Source organism: Kogia breviceps, chromosome 18 (assembly GCF_026419965.1).
Source record: "Kogia breviceps isolate mKogBre1 chromosome 18, mKogBre1 haplotype 1, whole genome shotgun sequence".
NCBI classification, from domain to species: Eukaryota; Metazoa; Chordata; class Mammalia; order Artiodactyla; family Physeteridae; genus Kogia; species Kogia breviceps.
This window is the reverse complement of record NC_081327.1, coordinates 13,834,515-13,858,377: the sequence shown is the minus strand read 5'-3', so window position 1 is coordinate 13,858,377 and position 23,863 is coordinate 13,834,515. Positions and strand designations below refer to the sequence as shown.

Sequence of the window (23,863 nt, the reverse complement as noted above, 5' to 3'; positions counted from 1 at the left end):
CCTCAGGACACTGGTCCACAAGAGACCTCCCAGCTCCATGTAATATCAAATGGCGAAAATCTCCCAGAGACCGCCATCTCAACACCAAGACCCAACTTCACTCAAGGACCAGCAATGTACAGTGCTGGACACCCTATGCCCATCAAATAGCAAGACAGGACTACAGCCCCATCCATTAGCAGAGAGGCTGCCTAAAATCATAAGGCTACCAACATCCCAAAACACACCACCAAACGTGGACCTGCCCACCAGAAAGACAAGATCCAGCCTCATCCACCAGAACAGAGGCACTAGTCCCCCCAACCAGGAAACCTACTCAACCCACTGAACCAACCTTAGCCACTGGGGACAGTCACCAAAAACAACGGGAACTACGAACCTGCAGCCTGCAAAAAGGAGACCCCAAACACAGTAAGATAAGCAAAATGAGAAGACACACAGCAGATAAAGGAGCAAGATAAAAACCCACCAGACCTAACAAATGAAGAGGAAATAGGTGGTCTACCTGAAAAAGAATTCAGAATAATGATAGTAAAGATGATCCAAAATCTTGGAAAAAGAATAGACAAATTGCAATAAACATTTAACAAGGACCTAGAAGAAATAAAGAGGAAGCAAGCAACAATGAGCAACACAATAAATGAAATTAAAAATACTCTAGATGGGATCAATAGCAGAATAACTGAGGCAGAGGAACGGATAAGTGACCTGGAAGATAAAATAGTGGAAATAACTACTGCAGAGAAGAAGAAAGAAAAAAGAATTAAAAGAACTGAGGACAGTCTCAGAGACCTCTGGGACAACATTAAATGCACCAACATTCGAATTATAGGGGTCCCAGAAGAAGAAGAGAAAAAGAAAGGGACTGAGAAAATATTTGAAGAGATTATAGTTGAAAACTTCCCTAATATAGAAAAGGAAATAGTCAATCAAGTCCAGGAAGCACAGAGAGTCCCATACAGGATAAATCCAAGGAGAAACACGCCAAGACACATAATAATCAAACTTTCAAAAATTAAATACAAAGAAAACATATTAAAAGCAGCAAGGGAAAAACAACAAATAACACACAAGGGAATCCCCATAAGGTTAACAGCTGATCTTTCAGCAGAAACTCTACAAGCCAGAAGGGAGTGGCAGGACATATTTAAAGTGATGAAGGAAAAAAACCTACAACCAAGATTACTCTACCCAGCAAGGATCTCATTCAGATTTGATGGAGAAATTAAAACCTTTACAGACAAGCAAACACAGAGAGTTCAGCACCACCAAACCAGCTTTACAACAAATGCTAAAGTAACTTCTCTAGGCAAGAAACACAAGAGAAGGAAAAGACCTACAAGAACAAACCCGAAACAATTAAGTAAATGGGAATAGGAACATACATATCAATAATTACCTTAAGTGTAAATGAATTAAATGCTCCCACCAAAAGACACAGACTGGCTGAATGGATACAAAAACAAGACCCATATAGATGCTGTCTACAAAAGACCCACTTCAGACCTAGGGACACATACAGGCTGAAAGTGAGGGGATGGAAAAAGATATTCCATGCAAATGGAAATCAAAAGAAAGCTGGAGTAGCAATTCTCATATCAGACAAAATAGACTTTAAAATAAAAACTATTACAAGAGACAAAGAAGGACACTACATAATGATCAAGGGATCGATCCATGAAGAAGATGTAACAATTGTAAATATTTATGCACCCAACATAGGCGCACCTCAATACATAAGGCAAATACTAACAGCCATAAAAGGGGAAATCGACAGTAACACAATCATAGTATGGGACTTCAACACCCCACTTTCACCAATGGACAGATCATCCAAAATGAAAATAAATAAGGACACACAAGCTTTAAATGATACATTACACAAGATGGACTTAATTGATGTTTATAGGACATTCCATCCAAAAACAACAGAATACACATTTTTCTCAAGTGCTCATGGAACATTCTCCAGGATAGAGCATATCTTGGGTCACAAATCTAGCCTTGGTAAATTTAAGAAAACTGATATCGTATCAAGTATCTTTTCCGACTACAACACTATGAGACTAGATGTCAATTACAGGAAAAGATCTGTAAAATATACAAATACATGGAGGCTAAACAATACACTACTTAATAACGAAGTGATCACTGAAGAAATCAAAGAGGAAATCAAAAAATACTTAGAAACAAATGACAATGGAGACACGATGACCCAAAACCTATGGGATGCAGCAAAAGTAGTACTAAGAGGGAAGTTTATAGCAATACAATCCTACCTTAAGAAACAGGAAACATCATGAATAAACAACCTAACTTTGCACCTAAAGCAATTAGAGAAAGAAGAAGAAAAAAAAAAACAAATTTAGCAGAAGGAAAGAAATCATAAAGATCAGATCAGAAATAAATGAAAAAGAAATGAAGGAAACAATAGCAAAGATCAATAAAACTAAAATCTGGTTCTTTAAGAAGACAAATAAAATTGATAAACCATTAGCCAGACTCATCAAGAAAAAAAGGGAGAAAACTCAAATCAATAGAATTAGAAATGAAAAAGGAGACGTAACTGACACTGCAGAAATACAAAAGATTATTAGAGATTACTACAAGCAACTATATGCCAATAAAATGGACAACCTGGAAGAAATGGACAAATTCTTAGAAATGCACAACCTGCCGAGACTGAACCAGGAAGAAATAGAAAATATAAACAGACCAATCACAAGCACTGAAATTGAAACTGTGATTAAAAATCTTCCAACAAACAAAAGCCCAGGACCAGATGGCTTCACAGGCGAATTCTATCAAACATTTAGAGAAGAGCTAACACCTATCTTGCTCAAACTCTTTCAAAGGATAGCAGAGGGAGGAACACTCCGAAACTCATTCTATGAGGCTACCATAACCCTGATACCAAAACCAGACAAAAATGTCACAAAGAAAGAAACTACAGGCCAATATCACTGATGAACACAGATGCAAAAATCCTCAACAAAATACTAGCAAACAGAATCCAACAGCACATTAAAAGGATCATACAGCATGATCAAGTGGGGTTTATCCCAGGAATGCAAGGATTCTTCAATATACGTAAATCGATCAACGTGATACACCATATCAACAAACTGAAGAAGAAAAACCATATGATCATCTAAATAGGTGCAGAGAAAGCTTTTGACAAAATTCAACACCCATTTATGATAAAAACCCTGCAGAAAGTAGGCATAGAGGGAACTTTCCTCAATATAATAAAGGCCATATATGACAAACCCACAGCCAGCATCGTTCTCAATGGTGAAAAACTGAAACCATTTCCACTAAGATCAGGAACAAGACAAGGTTGCCCACTTTCACCACTCTTATTCAACATAGTTTTGGAAGTTCTAGCCACAGCAATCAGAGAAGAAAAAGAAATAAAAGGAATCCAAATAGGAAAAGAAGAAGTAAAGCTGTCATTGTTTGCAGATGACATGATACTATACATAGAGAATCCTAAAGATGCTACCAGAAAACTACTAGAGCTAATCAATGAATTTGGTAAAGTAGCAGGATACAAAATTAATGCACAAAAATCTCTGGCCTTCTTATACACTAAAGATGAAAAATCTGAGAGGGAAATTAAGAAAACACTCCCATTTACCACTGCAACAAAAAGAATAAAATATCTAGGAATAAACCTACCTAAGGAGACAAAAGACCTGTATGCAGAAAACTATAAGACACTGATGAAAGAAATTAAAGATGATACAAATAGGTGGAGAAATATACCATGTTCTTGGATTGGAAGAATCAACATTGTGAAAATGACTCTACTACCCAAAGCAATCTACAGATTCAATGCCATCCCTATCAAACTACCACTGGCATTTTTTACAGAACTAGAACAAAAAATTTCACAATTTGTATGGAAACAAAAAAGACCCCGAATAGCCAAAGCAATCTTGAGAATGAAAAATGGAGCTGGAGGAATCAGGCTCCCTGACTTCCGACTATACTACAAGGCCACAATAATCAAGACAGTATGGTACTGGCACAAAAACAGAAATATAGATCAATGGAACAGGATAGAAAGCCCAGAGATAAACCCACACACATATGGTCACCTTATCTTTGATAAAGGAGGCAAGAATATACATTGGAGAAAAGACAGCCTCTTCAATAAGTGGTGCTGGGAAAACTGGACAGCTACCTGTAGTAGTATGAAATTAGAACACTCCCTAACACCATACACAAAAATAAACTCAAAATGGGTTAAAGACCTAAATGTAAGGCCAGACACTATCAAACTCTTAGAGGAAAACATAGGCAGAACACTCTATGACATCAATCACAGCAAGATCCCTTTTGACCCACCTCCTAGAGAAATGGAAATAAAAACAAAAATAAACAAATGGGATCTAATGAAACGTAAAAGCTTTTGCACAGCAAAGGACACCATAAACAAGACCAAAAGACAACCCTCAGAATGGGAGAAAATATTTGCAAATGAAGCAACTGACAAAGGATTAATATCCAAAAATTATAAGCAACTCAGGCAGCTCAATAACAAAAAAACCAAACAACCCAATCCAAAAATGGGCAGAAGTACTAAATAGACATTTATCCAAAGAAGATATACAGATTGCCAACAAACACATGAAAGAATGCTCAACATCATTAATCATTAGAGAAATGCAAATCAAAACTACAATGAGATATCATCTCACACCGGTCAGAATGGCCATCATCAAAAACTCTAGAAACAATAAATGCTGGAGAGGGTGTGGAGAAAAGGGAACACTCTTGCACTGCTGGTGGGAATGTAAATTGATACAGCCACTATGGAGAACAGTATGGAGGTTCCTTAAAAAACTACAAATAGAACTACCATACTACCCAGCAATCCCACTACTGGGCATATACCCTGAGAAAACCATAATTCAAAAAGAGTCATGAACCAAAATGTTCATTGCAGCTCTATTTACGATAGCCAGGACATGGAAGCAACCTAAGTGTCCATCAACAGATGAATGGATAAAGAAGATGTGGCACATATATACAATGGAATATTACTCAGCCATAAAAAGAAATGAAACTGAGTTATTTGCAATGAGGTGGATAGACCTGGAGTCTGTCATACAGAGTGAAGTAAGTCAGAAGGAGAAAAACAAATACCGTATGCTAACACATATATATGGAATCAAAGAAAAAAAATGTCATGAAGAGATTAGTGGTAGGACGGGAATAAAACACAGACATACTAGAGTATGGACTTGATGATATGGGGAGGGGGAAGGGTAAGCTGTGACGAAGTGAGAGAGTGGCATGGACATATATACACTACTAAATGTAAAACAGATAGCTAGTGGGAAGCAGCCGCATAGCACAGGGAGATCAGCTCTGTGCTTTGTGACCACCTAGAGGGGTGGGATAGGGAGGGTGGGAGGGAGGCAGACGCAAGAGGGAAGAGATATGGGAACATATGTATATGTATAACTGATTCACTTTGTTGTAAAGCAGAAACTAACACACCATTGTAAAACAGTTATACTCCAATAAAGATGTTAAAAAAAAAAAGTTAGTGAATATACTGAAAAAAAAAAAAGAGTAAAGAGAACATATGAATAGACCTACAAAGAGATTGAATAGTAATTTAAAAATCTTCCCAGCCTGCACATCTAGAGCCCATGCTCCGCAACGGGAGAGGCCACGGCACCCCAGAGAAGCCAGTGCACTCCAGAGAGGGGTGGCCCCTGCTGGCCACAACTAGAGGGGGCCTGTGCACAGCAACGAAGACCCAACACAGTGCAAAAATAAATAAATAAAATAAATAATGATAAAAAAATAAAAACCTTCCCACAAAGAAAAACCCAGGACCAGATGGCTTCACTGCTGAATTCTACTAAACACTTATAGAAAAGTTAATACAAATCGTTCACAAACACTTCAAATACAAATCCCTCATAAACACTTCAAAAAACAGAAGAGGAGGGAATACTTTCTAATGAATTCTCAGGCCACCACTACCCTGATACCAAAACCAGAAAAAGGCATAACAAGAAAACTATAGATCAATATCCCTTATTTAATACAGACACAAAAATCCTCATCAAATAAAACCAAACTAAATCCACCAAAAAATAGAAAGGGTAATACATCATGACCAAGTGTGATTTACCTGGGCAATGCAAAGTTGGTTTAACACCCAAAAATGTATCAATGCAATATACCACATTAATAGAACAAAGGATACAGACCACATATCTCAATATATGTAGAAAAAGCAGTTAACAAAAGTATTCTCAAACCCTTTCATGATAAACACATTCAACAAACTACGAAAAGTGAAGCATTATTCATAGTAACCTAAAAGTGAAAACCATCCAAATGTCCATCATTTGATGAATGGATAAACAAAATGTGCTATAGTCACAACATGGAATACTATTCGGCAATATAAAGAAATGAAGTAGTATATGCTACAGCATGTATGAACCTTGAAAACAAACATTCTGCTAATTGTAAGAAGCCAGTCACAAAGACTACGTACTGTGCGATTTCATTAATATGAAATGTCTAGAATGGCCAGCTCTATAGACAGAAAGCAGATTAGTATCTTTAAATGAATGAATTTTATGATATGCCAATTATATCTCAACAGAGCTATTTTTAAGTCAGGACAAAACTGGACCCTAAGTGCAGGGAAAATTTGTCTCGTGGGAAAGAGGAAGGCACTTCCTTCCTGAAATCAGAAGGAATAAGAGCAAGGGTAGCATGAAAATGGTATGTAGAATAAAATTTGGGGGCTCATGCTGAAACATCCTTACTTTCTTCTCCAGATCTCAGGCTTTTCAGGGAGCTTTCCTACCAACATCTCAGAGGTGCTGCATGCCTTCTCACAGGCCAGGTGGGTGACCACCTGCCATGGCCTTCCCCATATGAGTAACCACTACTCACCTGGGCACCATTCTTTTGTCTCCTTGCTGTTAACCATCCAAGGTTCCTTCCCCTGCTCCAATAAGGAGATCACATCTGGCTTAGAATCAGAAAATCCTGTTCAAGAAAGAAAAAAAGGACCAAGTTATGTTGTGGGTGTCCCAGAATTAAAATCAGTCCATGATTATCAGGAAAGAGGAGTAAGTAAATTAAGGGTCAGAGGAAAGGATGAAGAAGATAAAGTCTGATGGAACAGCTAATTTCTAACTTCACAAGGCACAAAAAGCATTCTTTGGTAAGCAAGAATCATTAATTCAGTCAAGCACTTGGGAGGCACTCACAAGAAATTTATAACAATAAACATAAAAATTCCAGAAGGACAATTCTGAATTTTGGAGGGCAGGTAAACTTACCCAGTGAGATCAGGGTATTATAATTCTCCAACATCACACCTCGGTACAAATCCTTCTGAGCAGAGTGCAAGCACTCCCACTCCTTTTGAGTGAAGTAAATGACCACATCTCTGAACTTCAAATCCTGAAACCACAGATAAAAATACACAGAAATTAATGGGCAAAATCTTTACAATAAAATAAAAGAAAATTTGAGAAAGCAATTCAATAGGGGAACACTGTTGGGAAAACAGGATGTGCTGGACCTTTCAACATGAGTAAGTCAACAGGTCAATATCAAAAACAAACAACCCAATCCAAAAATGGGTGGAAGACCTAAATAGACATTTCTTCAAAGAAGACATACAGATGGCCAAAAGGCAGGTGAAAAGATGCTCAACATTGCTAATTATTAGAAAAATGCAAATCAAAACTACAATGAGGTATCACCTCACACTGGTCACAATGTCCATCATCAAAAAGTCTACAAAGAATAAATGCTGGATAGGGTGCGGAGAAAAGGGAACCTTCCTACACTGTTGGTGGGAATGTAAATTGATATAGCCACTATGGAAAACAGCATGGAGGTTCCTTAAAAAACTAAAAACAGAGCTACCATATGATGCTGCAAGCTCCTCCTGGGCATATATCCAGAGACAACCATAATTCAAAAAGATATATGCACCCCAGTGTTCACTGCAGCACTACTGACAATAGCCAAGACATGGAAGCAACCTAAATGTCCATCTACAGATAAATGGATAAAGCCGATGTGGTACATTTATACAATGGAATATTACTCAGCCATAAAAAAGGAATGAAATAATGCCATTTGTAGCAACATGGATGGGCCTAGAGATTATCATACTAAGTAAAGTAAGCCAGACAGAGAAAGACAAATATCATATAATATTGCTTATATGTGGAATCTAAAAAAAAAAAAAAAAAAGATATGGGCTTCCCTGGTGGCGCAGTGGTTAAGAATCCGCCTGCCAATGCAGGGGACATGGGTTTGAGCCCTGGGTTGGGAAGATCCCACATGCAGAGGAGCAACTAAGCCCGTGTGCTACAGCTACTGAGCCTGCGCTCTAGAGCCTGTGCGCCACAACTACTGAGCTCACACGCTGCAACTACCGAAGCCTGCACGCCTAGAACCCGTGCTCTGCAACAAGAGAAGCCACCACAATGAGAAGCCCATGCACTGCAATGAAGAGTAGCCCCTGCTCACCACAAGTAGAAAAAGCCTGCATGCAGCAAGAAAGACCCAACGCAGCCAAAAATAAATAAAAATAAAATAAATTTATAAAAATAAATAAATAGATTTTTTAAAAGATACAAATGAACTTATATACAAAACAGAAATAGACCCACAGACATAGAATACAAACTTATGGTTACCAAAGGGGAAAGGTGGGCGGGGGAGAGATAAATTAGGAGTTTGAGATTAACATATATACACTACTCTTTATAAAACAGATAATCAATAAGTACCTACTGTACAGAACAGAGAACTATACTCAATATTTTATAGTAACCTATAAGGGAAAAGAATCTGAAAAAAATATATGTATAACTGAATCACTTTGCTGTACACCTGAAACTAACACAACATTGTATCAATACATTGATTATACCTCTATTAGGAAAAAAAAGAAAGAAAACATGGATAGGTCAGTGTGAAAACAAGGATGATCACAGCACACGTTCTTGGTGCACACATCATTCTTTTTCTTTTTAACTGAGGTACAGTCGATGTACAAATTATATGTTTCACGTATATAACAGTGATTCACAACTTTTAAAAGTTATATTCCATTTATAGTTATTATAAAATATTGGTTACATTCCTTGTGTTGCACAAATCATTCTTAAACATGCTTGCTACTATAGATATAACCTCTTGGCATTATCCTCTTCCACTGCTTATTCCCAGGCCTGGGTGGAGAAAGTCCAGATAATTGGTGTCTTCCAATTAAATGAAGCTGTACATACATGTACATATCACATGCTATGTTCAGCACATAACACTGTGACCATCTCCTTACATTCTCTCATTTAAAAAATTTGCTTAGAAGTCTGAAGAATTTGGGAATTCCCTGGCGGTCCAGTGGTTAGGACTCAGTGCTCTCAATGCCAAGGGCCTGGGTTCAATCTCTAATCAGGGATCTAAGATCCCACAAACCACGTGGAACAGCAAAACAAACAAACAAACAAACAAAAACTCTGAAGAATTCAAAGATATCTTTAAAAATCTCTCTCTCTGAACATAGGATTTGGATATAACTTATGTGATTTAATTTCTTAAAAACTCAGGCTCATATTCAATCCTAGCTGTTTTCCATGTCACTATAAATAGATATCATTTTCATTGGCTGTATGATGCCCCATCTTATGGATTCAATGTTCTTATTTTGCAGCAGTAGCTTAGACAAGTTCTCTTGCGGTTACAAGAGTCGTTACTTCTCAATAATTTATGCATCTGGTTAAATTGCTCCTGTTACAATAAGTTGTCCCTAACTATATTCTCCTTGTTCCAGTACTACCAGGACTGATGGAGTAAGATCCAGACTCACAATGATATGACCCAAGATGAGTATATACCACACAAGTTCAAAATGGACCCACAGACTCCTTGGAATATCACACAATTTCATATACTGAATCTATCATATCTCTTATCATATTCCCAGTCAAAAAAAATCTCAAAGCTAAAGATACAGGCAAATATTGAGAACGCAACAAATCAGTGTCAATTACCTTCTTGTTTATCTGGAAAACCCAAGTTTGCAACATGGGATCTCACTTAATGACTCACCTCCACTTCATCAAAGCACAGCTTGAACAACGGAGGTACAAAATTTTCAGCAAGGGTTAATTTTCCCATTCCATCAGTACTCCTGGTGGAAGGATAAGCACTTATGGAATGCTAACGGGTTTTCTGAATAAATAGGTAAACATTTGTTGGAGAACAGAGAGATACTTATGGGACAGCAGCCTTTGGTAGCATCACTCATTGGAATAGGAAGAAGTGGGGAACCAGTCCCTTGGAAAGGCTCAGGGAAGCAGGCAGTTTCAGGAAAAAGAAATCCACTGTTCAAATCCTCCAGAATAAATAATGCTTTCAATGGAGAGAAGAAACATCAATTCATATAAACAATGGCTTTTAGGGTTGCAAAACCAGATCATTTATATCCTGGGCTCATCTAAGAGAAAAGCAAGCTTAAAAAGGCAAAGGAAGAAGAAGCAAGAGCAGCCCTGAGTCACCAGACTGACCTCAGAGTTCCCAAAGGACTGAAAATGAATTTTCCTCTCTCCTCCTGAGATCACCCATGGCTTTCCTGCCTGACATTATTCCTTCTCACCCCACCCTCAGCTTCTCACCCCACCCTCAGCCTTCCTGCTGATAGGCAGTGTTCACTGCATCTCAAGCACAATTACTGCACATTAAGCACTTTAAGTTCCTGATGCCTTGTGTGTATTAATCCTCAGGAGAGGCAGAGAAGTGAAGTCATTTACTCAAATCTGCAGTAAGCAATGGCATTGCTGGGCTTTAAATCTAGATTTCTCCAACTCTATAGCTGAATGCCTTCCACTTCTGACTCTTGCAGATGCAGCCAGGGATTTCCTGATCCTTTGCAAGAACCCTGAGCTGGACTCTGCACTTAGGGAGGCAGAAAATGCTTGCTCTGCTCTGTTTGTCACTGCTGAGCACAGCAATCTATGAGGGAAAATTAAAGGTAGAAGGGAAAGGGAGGAAAGAAGCAGTTCTGCAAACAAAATTCCTTTATCCAAAAAGTTCAACCAACACCCCCCATGACTCTGGCTCTGTGTGGGCACTGGGGACATGATGAGTCTGACCCAGCACTTGTCCTTAAAAAGCTCAGAATCAGGGAGAAAAACAGAAAAATAGAGACAATCACCGGACATCAAGCTCTGTGGGGTACTGGTTACCACGACCAAATTACCAGCTGAAAAACAATGTACTGAGTATTAAAAAGATTTTAACGGAATGTAACGATGAACTGGCACAGACGGAAAATAATCTCGAGAGGCTAAAACTAAGTCAAAATGGGAACGAAGAGGAGTGTGCTGAACCACTGATGCTTATTTTACCAGAGAACCTCTGCTGGGCTGAGATGACCATAAGCTTTTATATTCATGACCTTAAAGGGCAGGGAGAGAGGAGATTAAGCCTACAGCTGGCCCAGATGGGAGTCCAATTGGTTCTGCACTGCAAAGACCTGGGACCTCTAGGACCAGACCCTCAGAGTAAGGGAAAAGTAGAAGCAGCACTCCCATTCTCAGGGGCTACAAGGAAAACTGCCTGACTTGAACTCTGGCTGCTCGTGGAAGGAAAATATTCTCCCCTGAGGAACTGTTACCACAAATTAGCCCTCACACAGGTCTCAGCTCACATTCCTATTACTAAAGTGAATCTAAAAAACCTACCATCTATGAATCTACTTTAATGTGGTTCTGGTTTGGCAGTGCTCCTGGAAGAAGCAAGTCCAGATGTGTCCTAGAGGAACAACCTTCATCCAGACCTCAAGAATCCATGGGTAGAATTCCAAGGAAAATGACCAGAGTCAAAAATAATAAAACAATACAACATTGTGAATGAACTAAATGCCACTGAACTGTACACTTTAAAATGATTAAATGTATGTTATGTGAATTTCACCTAAATAAAAAATTAAATAAAAATGAAACATGCAAAGAGGCATAATTCTATGATCCAAGAGCCAGGAAAATCAACTGTTTCAACTTTCATTATATTTGAAAATTTCCATAATTAAATGTTGGAGGGAAAATATCACACCTGCAAAAATTTACATATTATGCAGATAACGCAGGTATATGTTTTTTAAAAAGGGGGTAAGGTATTAAGAAACAAAACTCCACGAAAACAAAAGGTAGATTTAAAAGAAAAAAATTTAAAACTTCTAGAATAAAAAGCACAATACCTAAAATTAAATCATACAATGGCTGGAATAAATATCTCTGAAGAGAAAAATTACTGGACTGAAATATTTAAAAAGAAATTATGCAGAATGCTATCAAAGATAATGTGGGAAAGTATAAGAGGTTAAGAAGATAAAGTAAGAAGGCTTAACAGATATCTAACTAGAGTTCTAGAAGAAAAAAGGAGAAAGGACTGAAAAAGGTAGTAATTGAAGACATAATGGCTAAGAAATTTTCACAACTGGCAAAAGAAAGCATTATTCAGAAGCCAAATGAGTCTCAAACAATAAATAAAAAGAAATCCAGGGCAATTATATCAAAACTGCAGAGCATTAAAAACACAGACTATGTTAAAAGTAATTTGATATTAAAGACAGATTGTCTACAAAAGAATAACAGTCTGACTGACAGATGTCTATTCAACAGCAACAATGTAAATCAGAGATGACAGAATAAAAATTCTCTCTCACAAGGGAGGACAAATAAAAACATTTTCAAAGAGCCAAAAGAACAGAAAATCATTAATGTATGTACTTCCAACTAAAGGAAAGTGTTGCCAGATAGAGGGTTTGAGATGTAAGGGTTTGAGATGTAAGAATGGTGAATGGTGCCGTTCTTTAAAATGGCAAAAATGTGGATAAACTAAGCTAACATTCAATATATAAAATAATAAAAATGTTTTATGGACTAAAAAAAAACAATGAAAGAAAAATACCTGACTACAATATAAGTTGCTTGATCAGCTGGAATATCTAGTTCCTTATACTATTCAGCAAGAGCATAAAGATGTTCTTTAGTTTCAGACACTGGTAAGAAAGTATGTTAAAATGTCTAAGGTAACCAATAAATAAACAAACATAGTTTAAAACTTTCAAACTCACAGAAGGGAAAACGGAATGAGATAATAATATACAGAAAAGGTAGACTAAAAAGCACAAACTGGGCTTCCCTGGTGGTGCAGTGGTTGGGAGTCCGCCTGCCGATGCAGGGGACACGGGTTTGTGCCCCGGTCCGGGAAGATCCCACATGCCGCAGAGCGGCTGGGCCCGTGAGCCATGGCCGCTGGGCCTGCGCGTCCGGAGCCAAAAAAAAAAAAAAAAGCACAAACTAAGTCAACAAAGATACTTTCAATTATGTCAGTAATTACAACCACTGTATAGACTAAATGCTCTCATTAAAAGATACAGCTGGTCAGGGCTTCCCTGGTGGCTCAGTGGTTGAGAGTCTGCCTGCCGATGCGGGGGATACGGGTTCGTGCCCCGGTCTGGGAGGATCCCGCATGCCGCAGAGCGGCTGGGCCCGTGAGCCATGGCCTCTGGGCCTGCGCGTCTCGAGCCTGCGCTCCGCAGAGGGAGAGGCCACAACAGTGAGAGGCCCGCATATAGAAAAAACAAAAAACAAAACAAAAAACAAACAAAAAAGATACAGCTGGTCAAAAACCAAAGCCCAGTTATATGCTGTTTATAAGAGACACATCTAAAACATAAACATCCAGAAAGACTGGAAGTAAAAGGCTAGTAGATAATGTGTACACACCTAACAAATAATAAATATATATAGTACATACACACAAAACAAAAAGGAACAGAATTATGACAGATAAACCCTTATCATTATAGGAGATTTAATATACCTCTCAAAATAACTGATAGATACCACAGATAAAAAGTCAGTAAAAATAGAGAACATTTAAATAATAAAACTAGTGAGATGGATTTATTGGCCACATACAGAAAAATGTACCCAACTCAAATAATAATCATCTCAATCATATCTGGAAGATTCAGAAAAACTGACCACACTGGACTTTAAGACAAGACACAGACATTTTTCATGAATACATACTAATAAAAAGATGCACCTTAATAGGATTGCCTATGGGGGGTGGTGGTAAATGGAATGGAAGAGAAGTAAATAAATCATCAGAACAAGAGAACAACCTTGCCCAGACCAATAACAATGTGCCATGAAGTGAAGATTATGATTAACACTGCACTCAAAGCCTCCCCCCATCCTACCAAGGGAAAAAGAAAAAAGAAGAGAAGGGAACACTATGACATATTTTATGAGGCTAGACCATAAGTCAGCAAACTTTTTCTATAAAGGGACAGAAAGTAAATATTTTACGTTTAAAATTTTATTTATTTATTTTTTGCTGCATTGGGTCTTCATTGCTGCATGCAGGCTTCTCATTGCGGTGGCTTCTCTTGTTGCGGAGCACGGGCTTCAGTAGTTGTCGCACACGGGCTCAGTAGTTGTGGTGCACAGGCTTAGCTGCTCTGCAGCATGTGGGATCTTCCCAGACCAGGGCTCAAACCCATGTCCCCTGCATTGGCAGGCAGATTCTTTTTTTTTTTTTCTTTCTTTTTTTTTTTTTTTTTTTTTTTTTGTGGTACGCGGGCCTCTCACTGTTGTGGCCTCTCCCGTTGCGGAGCACAGGCTCCGGATGCACAGGCTCAGCGGCCATGGCTCACTGGCCCAGCTGCTCCGCGGTATGTGGGATCTTCCCGGACCGGGGCACGAACCTGTGTCCCCTGCATCAGCAGGCAGATTCTTAACCACTGTGCCACCAGGGAAGCCCGGCAGGCAGATTCTTAACCAGTGTGCCACCAGGGAAGCCCAAGTAAATGTTTTAAAGTCTGTGGGTCATTACTGTCTCTTGCAAATACTCTACTCTCACAGGGGCATGGAAGTAGCCGTAGACATTACATGAATGAATGAGTGTGTCTATGTTCCAATAAAGCCTTATTTATGGACACTGAAATCTAAATTATACCATTTTTATATGTCATAAAATATTATTCTTCTTTTAATTTTTTTCTAACCATTTAAAAATGTAGAAAACATTCTTGGCTTACAGGCCAGGGCCATAGTTTGCTGACTCCTGGACTATAGTAACCTTGACAACATAACTTGCATAAAGATTTTATGAAAAATGGAAATTATAGGCCAAGCTTACACATGCTACAGATGTAAAAATTCTAAATAAATTATTAGCAAACTGAACTCAGCAATATGAAAAAGAATCATAATACATCATGGCCAAGTTACATTTCTCCTGATATAACAAGGTATAAATGATTTTAGAAATCAATTAATGTTACTAAGCACATTAGCAAATTAAAAGAGAAAATCCATAAGATCACCTCAAGAGATGTAGAAAGGTGTTTCAAAGAATTCAATATTCATTTGTAATTAAAAATTCAGAGCAAATTAGGAATAAAAAGTAATGTCTCTAACCTGATAAAGGACATCTTGAAAAAAACCAAAAATCCAAGAGAAAGCATCATAAATAGAAGTGAAACATCAAAGGAATCCTCTCTAAAACTGGGACTAAGAAAAGGTGCCCACATTCTCACCAGTCAATACTGTTCTGGGAGATGCAGCCAGTGTGATAAGACAAGAATTAGCAACAAATAAAGACTGAAAAAAGGAAAACATCAATATTTACAGATAACACAATTATTTACACACAAAAAGTGTCCTTATTCATCAATGATATGATTATCTAAGTTAGACGACCCCAAATCCAAAAGAACCTACAAGATATTACAATAAATGAGAGTTCAGCGAGTTGGATGGATATAAAATTATCTAAAAATCAATTTCATGTCCGTATACAAGAAACAATGAGAAAATTAGTCTAAAAATTAATAACATTTACAAAAAACACAAAATATTAAAATATCTAGGAATAAAATTAACAAAAGACGTGTAAGACTCCAATTAAAAAACTATTGGAAACCATTATACAAGACTGAAATCAGCAGTTATACCACATAGAGAGGAAAACTCAATACTGTAAAAATGTCAACATTCCACAAAACGATCAAAGATTCAATGCTGTATGAATTGATATCCCAACTGGATTTCTATGTAACTTGATCAGCCAATTCTAAAATTTATATGGAGAATCCAAAGGCCAGGAACAGCTAAGTCACTCTTCAAGGACAAGCCTATGATGGTAGAGGAACATGACTTACCAAATATCATTACCAAGCTGTCTTAATTAAGGCAATATGGTTTTGGTGGAGGGATAGACAAATAGGCCAGTGGGGAAAAACAAACAGACCAGTGGATTAGAAAGGACAGAATAGATCAAAGCACATATACTGATATATATATATATATATATATATATGTATATATATATGAACTTAATTTATGACAGAATTGCTGAAGTACAGAGAGGAAAGGATGATTGTGGAGTAAGAAACTTGGCCTCCAAAGAGAGATTCTTGCCTTTGTCTAGCTAATAGGACAACCTCTAAACACTTGGAATTCCCCAAGTGACAGGAGTGTCTTTATTATTTATGGTGGGCCCCCAAGACCATATATGTTAGTTTATGCTAACGAAACGATGCAGGGTAGGGGCTGGCCATGCCAGAAAGACCAACCATGTAATCAGAACCTTGGGGCTTTGGGTTATGTGATATCAGCTTGACTTCCAGGCAAGTAGGGAAGGGAGATGCTGGAGATTGCATTTAACCACATGAAAATGATTCAATCTTGCCTATGCGATGAAGCCTCAATAAAAACTCTAGACACTGAGCTCAGGTGAACTTCCCTGCATGTTGTCACATATCAATATCGGGAAGGTAAACTTCAAGTTTGGAACCCTCCCAGATTCTATCCTATGCATCTTTTCCCTTGGCTAATTTTGTTGCTGTTGTCGTTCTACCTGTCCAGTAAGACTGCAAGTTTTTTAAAAATTGAAGTATAGTTGATGTACAATATTATATGTTACAGGTGTACAATATTGTGATCCTTTGGCTAATTTTAATGTATCCTTTCCCTGTAATAAATGTGACCATGAATATAATAGCTTTCAGTGAGTTCTGTGGGTCTTTCTAATAAACTGTTGAACCTGAGGGTGGTTGTGAGAATTTCTAAATTTATAGCCAGCTGGTCTGAAGTGAGGGTGGCCCTGGGGCCTTCAAACTGGCAGCTGGTGTCTGAAGTGAGAGCAGGCAGTCTTACAGGGTTTATTCCCTTAGGCTGTGCAGTTTGCCTAAACCTTTGCAATGGCCTTTTCCATAAATGATGCTGGGCTGTTAGTTATCCAAATGGAAAAAGGGAAATTGGACCCTTGCCATACACCATGGTAAAAATCAACTCCAAGTGAAATAAAAGCTTAAACACAAAAGGCAAAACAAAACCATTTACAGATAACATTATGGGAGAATATCTTTACTCTTAGGAGAAAAGAGATTTCTTAAACAAGACATACATGAATTAGTAAAGGAAAACAGTGTTAAATTTGATGGCATTAAAATTGAGAATTTCTACTATCTAAAGGTTAGAAGTCAAGACAAAAAAATGAGAAAGCATGTACAGCACATATGACTGACAATCCACAATATTTAAGGAATGCTTACAAAGCATTAAAGGGAACGAAAAACTGGAAATATAAAACTCAATAGGAGGGGCTTCCCTGGTGGTGCAGTGGTTGAGAGTCCACCTGCCGATGCAAGGGACACGGGTTCGTGCCCCTGTCCGGGAAGATCCCACATGCCACAGAGCGGCTGGGCCCGTGAGCCATGGCAGCTGAGCCTGCGCTCCGCAACGGGAGAGGCCACAACAGTGAGAGGCCCGCGTACCATAAAAAAAAAAAAAAAAAGCTCAATAGGAAAATTAGAAAATGAGATGAAATGGTACTTCAGAGAAGTGAAAGCATGAAAGGGGGCTCAACCTCATTTAAAACCAAGACACGCACATTTAAATTCAGAATAACATAGCAATTCACACCCACCAGATGGGTAAAAATTGAAGTCTGACAGTACCAAGTATTTGGTGAGGATATGAAGTAACAGGATTTATTACTGGGTATAAACACTAGAACAACTGGGCAATGTCTAGTGAGATTAAAGATGCACATACCCTGACCCAACAATTCCATTTCCAGTTATATACCTAGAGAAATTCTTGTGCATGATACCAAGAGACAAATTCAAGGATGTTCACAGGAATAATGACTGTAATATGAAAGAAAAAATATATATATTTATACAGTGGATGGCTATACAGTAGGATAAATTCAGTGTGAATGAATCTCATGAATATATGCTGAGAGACAAGTAATGAAGTTGCAGAAGATTCCAAACAGTTTGATTTTATTTATATCAAATTTTAAAATGACAATAAACACATATGATTAAAACTGTAAAGAAAAGCAAGGGAAAGAAAAACATAAAATTCAGAATAACAGTTACCTCTGAAGGGCAGAAAAGGGAATTGGATTGGGATGATTCACAGCACACATGGGGTTTTTAACAATGCTTAATGCTCTACTTCTTAAATATGGGTGTTCAGTCATTCACCACACCATAAACATTTTTTTCTATTCAATATTTAATAAAAGCAGTTTTAAAATGAGAGTTACAATACAGTGTGATAAGAACAGATGCAACACAGGGGAATGTAGTCACTCAGAGGTAGCAAGCATAATCAAGGAGAGTGAAGTAGGCTTCACAGAACCCTGAGAAAGTGGTGGTGAGGGATTAGCGCCCCTCTTTTGCTTCTTGTGCCATGGAGGCCAGAGATAGCACTGGGCATTCTGAGAAAGGCTAAAGTCAAGTCAGAGAGGGAGCAGAGCAATGAGACTGAAAACAAGTATCAGCTCATGAGACCTCTAGAGGTCTCACAGGTCAGGGATTTTTTTTTTGCCGTGCCATGTGGCTTGTGGGATCTTAGTTCCCCGAGCAGGGATTGAACCTGTGCCCTGGGCAGTGAAAGTGTGGAGTCCTAACCACTGGACCACCAGGGAATTCCCTCACAGGTCAGGGATTTTAAGCAGGATACATGAGCTCCGATTACAAGTAGAAGAAACTTCCTATGGGAAATGAGGTACAGTGACTTACTTAGGTTGAGGGGTATGTGGAGAATTTCCTGTAACATGTAGAAGATTAACTGGGGCCCTGAAAAGGAACAGAACTCCAGCAAACAAAAACAGACCAAGAAGCATTCCAAGCACAGTGAACGTGGTAAACTGGAGGCAGAGAGGGAGACTAATTGAATCCTGTGTGTCTGAGGAGCAGACAGTTCACTGGGGTAACTGGTGAGGGATTCTGGGCAAGGAGTAGATGGAAGCGATGCTGAAGAAGTCCAAAGGGATCAGAACAGAAAGGTCTTGGGTGACGGTCACCTCTGCCAGAACTAAACATACCATCTTTACTCACCACTTTACTCCAATACTAGGATTGGTGCTCTAGTAAATATAGAATGTGCTTTTTAGTAAATAAACAATGAATGTGAAAGAGCTAGAGCTTTATCCTGAAAGTAACAGGGATTCACTGAATAAAGGAAGTGACATAACTGGACTATTTTATTTTGGAGGAATAACCTAGAGCCAGGGAGTACAATTAAATCAATGTATCACCCACTTCCACAAAAGTCTCATCTGGCACACAGACAGTGGAGTGAGGTCACAGGGCATGAGACCACGGAGCAGGAAAGGGACAGATGCAAAGGGATCTGCCACCGCACTGAATGTTGGTGAGATCAGGAAGTAGGAGTTGGGGACCTCCCGGTTGCTGGTGTAAGTGCACATTCAGGTTAATTTCCATTACCAGCATATTCCCCAAACCCTGTAGATGACATTATACAGAAGAAGTTATGAGGAAGCCATGGTCTGAGAGCTAATAAATGGTGGAAATGGGGTAAGACTCTACCCTTTTATGCAGTGCAGAGCCTCTTATTAATACAGCGAAAGGACAATGATCACTCTGAGGAGAGGAGGAAACAGAGGGAGAAATGGACAGTCGAAGGTTGAAGGGCAAAGGGGAGCTAGACTTTCTTCCTCACCAAAATGTGCTGAGAATTGATGGGGAGAATGTGGTCCTCTTCTGAGAATCTTAGGAAGGGTCTGGCCAGAATGGAAATTGGAAGACAAACTCAGTAAGTTCTCACAGGATTCAGAAAAGTCAAAGAGAAAGGAAGAAACAGATTCATCCAGAAAAGAAAGAATATTTCTTTAGTCTTTAGGGTGAAAAGAATCCTTGAAAAGCAAGTGGACAGAATTAATAAAGGAAGACTACACTCAGACACATCCAGGAAAAAAAAACCCCGAATCTCACATACTACAAATACCATGCCATTCTTTAAAACAACTAGGAATTTTACAGCCAACATTCTCTAGTTATATCTCAAACCAGATACCTTAAGGATTAAATTGTTTAGACAAAAGTACTTTAGAAAAATGAGTGACTTTCTAGTTTTGTAGAGAAGACCTTCTAGCATGACATAAAGAGAACATTTTTTTAAAACTCTGAATCTTAAAAACACACAAAAGATAGATTAACCGTGAAAAAATATTTCTATAACAACCTATAAATGACAAAGAGAAAATATGCTTAACGTATAAACTGACAAATGGGCAAAAGAAATCAGTAGGCAATTTAGAAATCCCAACTGTACCATTTATTAACTGTAATTTTGGACCCAGTGACTTAACAGAATCTATTTTCTCATCTGTCAACTTAGAATAATAATATATTTCATAAAATCTGAGATGCCACTGACTGTAAAGCCACCATTACTTTATATACCACGAAAGAAAAAAAAATGCAATCAATGAAACTATAACTTACAGGGAATTGAAAAACCCATCCTGATTTCAGAGAAGTTAAAATGTGGGGGAAAAATGCATCACTGAATTAATGAAATACAGTCAAAACTGACTCATTGGGTTGTTATGTGAATTCAACAAGATAACATATCAAGAACTTCAAACTACAAGTGGCTCAAAGTAAACACCCAATAAGTTAGTTGCTTCTATTAGTAATATGATCCCATTCTGTAAACAAAATTACATACCCACACATACGTGCAGACAAAATAATTTTAAAACATTAATAGTGATTAACCTCTAGGTGGTGGGACCATGGGCCATAAACTTTAATAACTTACTCAAATTTTGAAATTTTTTCAAAAATCCTATATAACTTTAATCGTTATAAAGAGAGCAATTAGGTTATTTCTATTTGGAGGTGGGGGGGATATTTAAATCTGAAGGGGGCAGGCAGGCATTCCAGGCTGTTAGAAATTTGGAAGCAAATAGGCTACTGCATGTGACTCTGGAGGGGACAACAAAGAAATTAGCAAGACTTAACTAAACTTATTCTGTTCTTCAACTTCCCTGCCAAATCACGGAGGCACATCCTGTCAAGACTGTTATAGCACTGAACAAAATCCAGGGAAATGGAAAATCCAGATCAGATAAGACAATGTATGCAAGGCAGACTGCCCAGGTTTAGGTTCCTGGCTAGTTTAGGAGGAAACCGTCTCTTCCCCTTTCTCCAAATCACTACTGTAAATCTCTTGGCTAGAATCCTGAACAGGATAGTGTCCTGAAAACAGAGAAGCCCTTTCCAAGAAGAAAATTGCAAATACAACTTACCTCCGCCATGACTTTTGATGCCCAGCAGCTCTTTTCTCCTCCTCTTCTGGATTCTTAGAGAAGGAAAAAGGTAGAAAATGGTTAAGAAACTAAGAGACAGCAGTTCCTTCCTGGAGCCCAGAGGAGGCCAAGTCAGAACAAATCCCTACCCCACCCCAGGCACTGAGAGGCAGCCCCAAACCAAAGAAGCCTGAAACCCCACCACCCTCTCTCATCATCAAAAAGATGAGCAGGAGGCCTTAGGGGCCCAAATGGGAGTCCTGGGAAAGACTCCCAGACTGTGGCCTCTTTCCTCCATAAGAGCCTGACTTTGAGTATTTTCAGACCCCAGTATCTTACTCTGAGCCCAGATCTGTGGCTCCAAGAAACATCCTAATTGGATTCACCTGTTAAAGAGTCCCACATTCCTGTCCTTTAGGCTGGGGGCACCTGCCTGGGCCTTGGTGGCCACACGGTGAAAGAACAGAGAAGTGGAAGTAGGAGGGCGTCCCAGCCCAAAGCTCTAGGAACCCCCCGACACCACCATAAACAGCCCCAAGAGCGCCATTCACTGCGCTGGAGAGCAAGCGGCTGCAGCTGTGCCAGTTCTTGGGCTGCAGAGTGCAATGGAAGTGCAGTCCTGGCCTGAGGTAGACGCTCAGAACCCACCCACCCGCGGAACCCACTCAGCGCCGACCAAAAATGTTCAAAGAGGGCGCCATTCCCAGCTCCAAAGGGCAGAGTCTGCGGCGTGGCCACACTGGGCGCGCGCACACAGAGCCACAGAGAGTCCCGCTTTGATAGGGTACCCACCACAGCCCTGCGAGGCACTGGTTGCCGAGCACCGGACGTCTGGCGCACACACCAACACCAGGGAGTATCTCATGGACTTTCCTCAGGCAGGAAGCCACACAGCTACGACACCCTTGACCTCCAGACATCCCCAGCCCGCCCCCGCGCCAGCCTGAAGCCACACCCTCCCGTGATGGCGCGCGGCCCATACCTCCCACTCCCGAGTGTGGACAAGCGGCCTGGAGAGCACCACCCTCCCCGTCGTCCTTTATTTTCTAAGCGCGGGCACGCAGTTTGGACATGCCCGACAGCCACCCATATTTAAAACTCCCGACAGACCCCAGCCCCACCCCGAGTCTCCTCACCGTCCACTTCTCCGGGGTCCTCTCACTCCAGTCTGATTGAATCCGCCCCAAACCAGTGAGCGAGGCAACCCGGAATGCCCCGATCCTTGGCGTCCGAACTCCCGGCAACTCACACCGGCCAGCGAACTTCGGCCGGGATCCACGTACACCGCGGAGCCCTCGGGGAAAGATAGTCCAGAGGGGGAAAAAAATCCAACTAGAGCCTGAACCGGCACAACAGTCTTCTCCGCCCCAAGTCGCGTCGTGTTCCAAGCTTCAATGAAGCTCAGTGCTGACCGCCCAGCCGCACGCGAGCAACCTCCGAGAACCTGGACGAACCCACAGGTTGAGGTAGCAATAGGTGGCAGCGGAGGGATAAGAAAGGGTTGTGGCCCGTGGAGCCTTCTGGGAAATGTAGCCCACAGGCGGGGAAAGGGGGTGCTCAAGTTTCCGCAGAGAATTCATTCCCAGGTCCCGGGCGCCGCCGGGAAGTGCAGTCCTAACGCCGGAACGCTGCAGCCTGCAGTCCCAGCTTTTCAGCACGATTTGGGCGGGGCTCCAGGGACGCCCGGTAGGGGCTGGGCCCACCCTGGAGGCGTCTGGGAAATGTAGTACCAGCCTAGCGTGTTGGGGACGTGGCCGGGGAGAGTCTGAAGGGGAGCAGTAGAGTTCAGGGTGGAGGAGTCTGAGAAGGGCCCGGGGAGGTTCAGGAAGGACAACCCTGAGTCCGGAATGGAATACTAATACTAAACTCTGTATACTATGTAATACTGTTTTCAAACATTTTATAAGTACATAAATATAGATTAAAAGACACAGGTAATAAGATCGCTGGAAAGTCACGGTAACATTTGTTAACAGTAGTTAATTTCTAGGATGTGTGAGTTTTTTCTTTTTACTTTAAGAGTATCACCTTATATTTTGGCCATTTTCATGTCCTTCTTATAAAACATTACTTATTAAATTTTGTCAAATATAAAATGAGTAACTATTGTGGATGCAAATAATCAATAAACCATCTACAATAAGGAATAGAAGAGAGTTTTATTCCAGCTGCGCTAATGACTATAGTGGGGGATATA

General features: G+C 39.7%; 1 protein-coding gene across 2 annotated transcripts in view; it reads right to left on the bottom strand.

Moving 5' to 3' along the window:
* LOC131744953 (zinc finger protein 568-like) overlaps nt 1–23,329 on the bottom strand; it is a 42,404-nt gene extending 19,075 nt beyond the window's left edge. Inside the window, exons 1-4 of one of the 2 annotated variants that reach the window (XM_059045033.2) lie at nt 22,803–23,329; nt 21,667–21,719; nt 7,329–7,452; nt 6,937–7,032 (exon numbers count right to left, since the gene is read on the bottom strand). In XM_059045033.2, coding sequence (XP_058901016.1) covers nt 6,937–7,032; nt 7,329–7,452; nt 21,667–21,675 — 229 coding nt within the window. In that variant the 5' untranslated portion in view covers nt 21,676–21,719; nt 22,803–23,329. Of the gene's footprint in view, nt 1–6,936; nt 7,033–7,328; nt 7,453–21,666; nt 21,720–22,458; nt 22,532–22,802 lie in introns of those variants that run through there. The other variant, XM_067019111.1, reaches the window with a different exon arrangement.
* Nucleotides 23,330–23,863: the final 534 nt, after the last annotated feature.